At 34.6% G+C, this 1,651-nt stretch overlaps 1 protein-coding gene across 1 annotated transcript; it reads right to left on the reverse strand.

The window, feature by feature from the left end:
- Positions 1–278: 278 nt before the first annotated feature.
- On the reverse strand, positions 279–1,229 carry LOC133248870 (olfactory receptor 6C2-like). Its single transcript, XM_061419155.1, has one exon. It carries the CDS (start codon positions 1,215–1,217, stop codon positions 279–281), a length of 939 nt encoding a protein of 312 aa, XP_061275139.1. The 5' UTR covers positions 1,218–1,229.
- Between the last annotated feature and the right edge of the window lie 422 nt (positions 1,230–1,651).

A 1,651-nucleotide genomic window follows, 5' to 3' on the forward strand; every position in this document is an offset into this window, starting at 1 on the left:
GAAAGACTTTTCTCATGGAAATATAATATCATGTTCTTTTGATTTGAGATATTATCTTGGATAAAGTTTATTTTCAACAGGAGTTGACACAACTTGTTTATATCAAATATTTAAAATATGATTTAAAATCCAGGATTTAATAATAACAGTGATATAAGCATGCTAATACCAATAGAAAATAGACCAGAACACAACAGTTAAGATGAAGATTGTGACTTCAAGTCTCAATGACCTTTTCAAATTTATATTATTAATTTATACTTCATTTTAACATTCCTTTACTTCCTTAAAATCAATGAAATTCTTTTGATTAAGTCAGCAAAAGCTTGTTTTACTTGTTTGTTCCTCAGGCTATAAATAAATGGGTTTAACATGGGAGCAACTGAGGTAGTAAGCACTAATACACCCTTATTAACTGCCACTTCATCCTTTGCTGAAGGTTTGACATAAATGAAAATACAGCTTCCATAGGTGATAGAAACCACAATCAGGTGAGAAGAGCAGGTAGAAAAGGCCTTCATTTTTTGCTGAGCTGAAGGCAACTTTATGATAGTCTTGATGATGTATGTATAAGACAGAAACACACACAGAAATGTCCCAATGACAGTCAACACAGCAACGGTAAAAACCATCTGTTCTAGGAACCATGTGTCTGAACAAGAGATTTTTAACACAGGAAAAGCATCACAGAGAAAATGATCGATGATATTAGAGTCACAGAATTCCAGTTCTAAGCCCAGGGAAGCTGGTGGAAATATGACCAGACAACCTGCTATCCAACAGCAAATAACAAGTCCTCCACAGACTCTACTGTTCATGATGGTTGCATATTGTAAAGGTTTGCAGATGGCCACATAGCGGTCATAGGACATGATGGCTAGGAGAAAAAATTCTGTTGCTGCAAAAACGAAGATAAAAAATATTTGACTAAAACAAGCATTATAAGAAATAGTCTTGTCCCCAGTTGATAAGCTGTATAAGAATCTGGGAATGCAGACGGTGGTGAATAAGGTTTCTAAAAAGGAGAAATTTTTGAGGAAAAAGTACATGGCAGTTTTAAGGTGGGAATCTACTAAAGTGAGTATAATGATGGTCAGGTTCCCAGTGACACTCAATGTGTAGGAAGCAAATAGAAATATAAAGATCAGAACCTGCATTGGAGGATCATCTGTTAGTCCCAGGAGAATGAATGTAGGTAATGATGTATGGTTTTTCATCACTGACTTGTACTTCGCAAGCTCCTCACAAAGTCAAGTGACACTGAACTGAGAAAACCTGTATGAAATTATAAGGCCATGGCTACCGGGTAAAAAAATCCAATCAATGCAATGAATAGTCATTTTCTTCTTTGACGACAATGACAGATCAAAACTTTGGAATTGTCAGCTTCTTTGGTGATCATTATAGGTATCCTCAAATTCAGGTTTTTCTGAAATAAGTTTGTACTAGAGTCCATATGTTTATACTCTTTGCATGTTCTCATCTCTCTATTTTTTCAATTTAAATTTTGTCCCTTATATTCTGAAATGTATTTAGCTATAGAATTAGAAAGGATCATCTGGGCCATAAAATTTTGTGGATTTGATAGTATTCTTTTTCTCCTGAGTAGTAATTCTTCACTACTCACAGGTTTGAATGAGTTCACAAGTTG

This window comes from Bos javanicus, chromosome 5 (genome assembly GCF_032452875.1).
Source record: "Bos javanicus breed banteng chromosome 5, ARS-OSU_banteng_1.0, whole genome shotgun sequence".
NCBI lineage: Eukaryota > Metazoa > Chordata > Mammalia > Artiodactyla > Bovidae > Bos > Bos javanicus.

Bases quoted from the DNA above. Each gene is read 5' to 3' on its own strand.
- LOC133248870 (XM_061419155.1), bottom strand. From the start codon at position 1,217: ATGAAAAACCATACATCATTACCTACATTCATTCTCCTGGGACTAACA.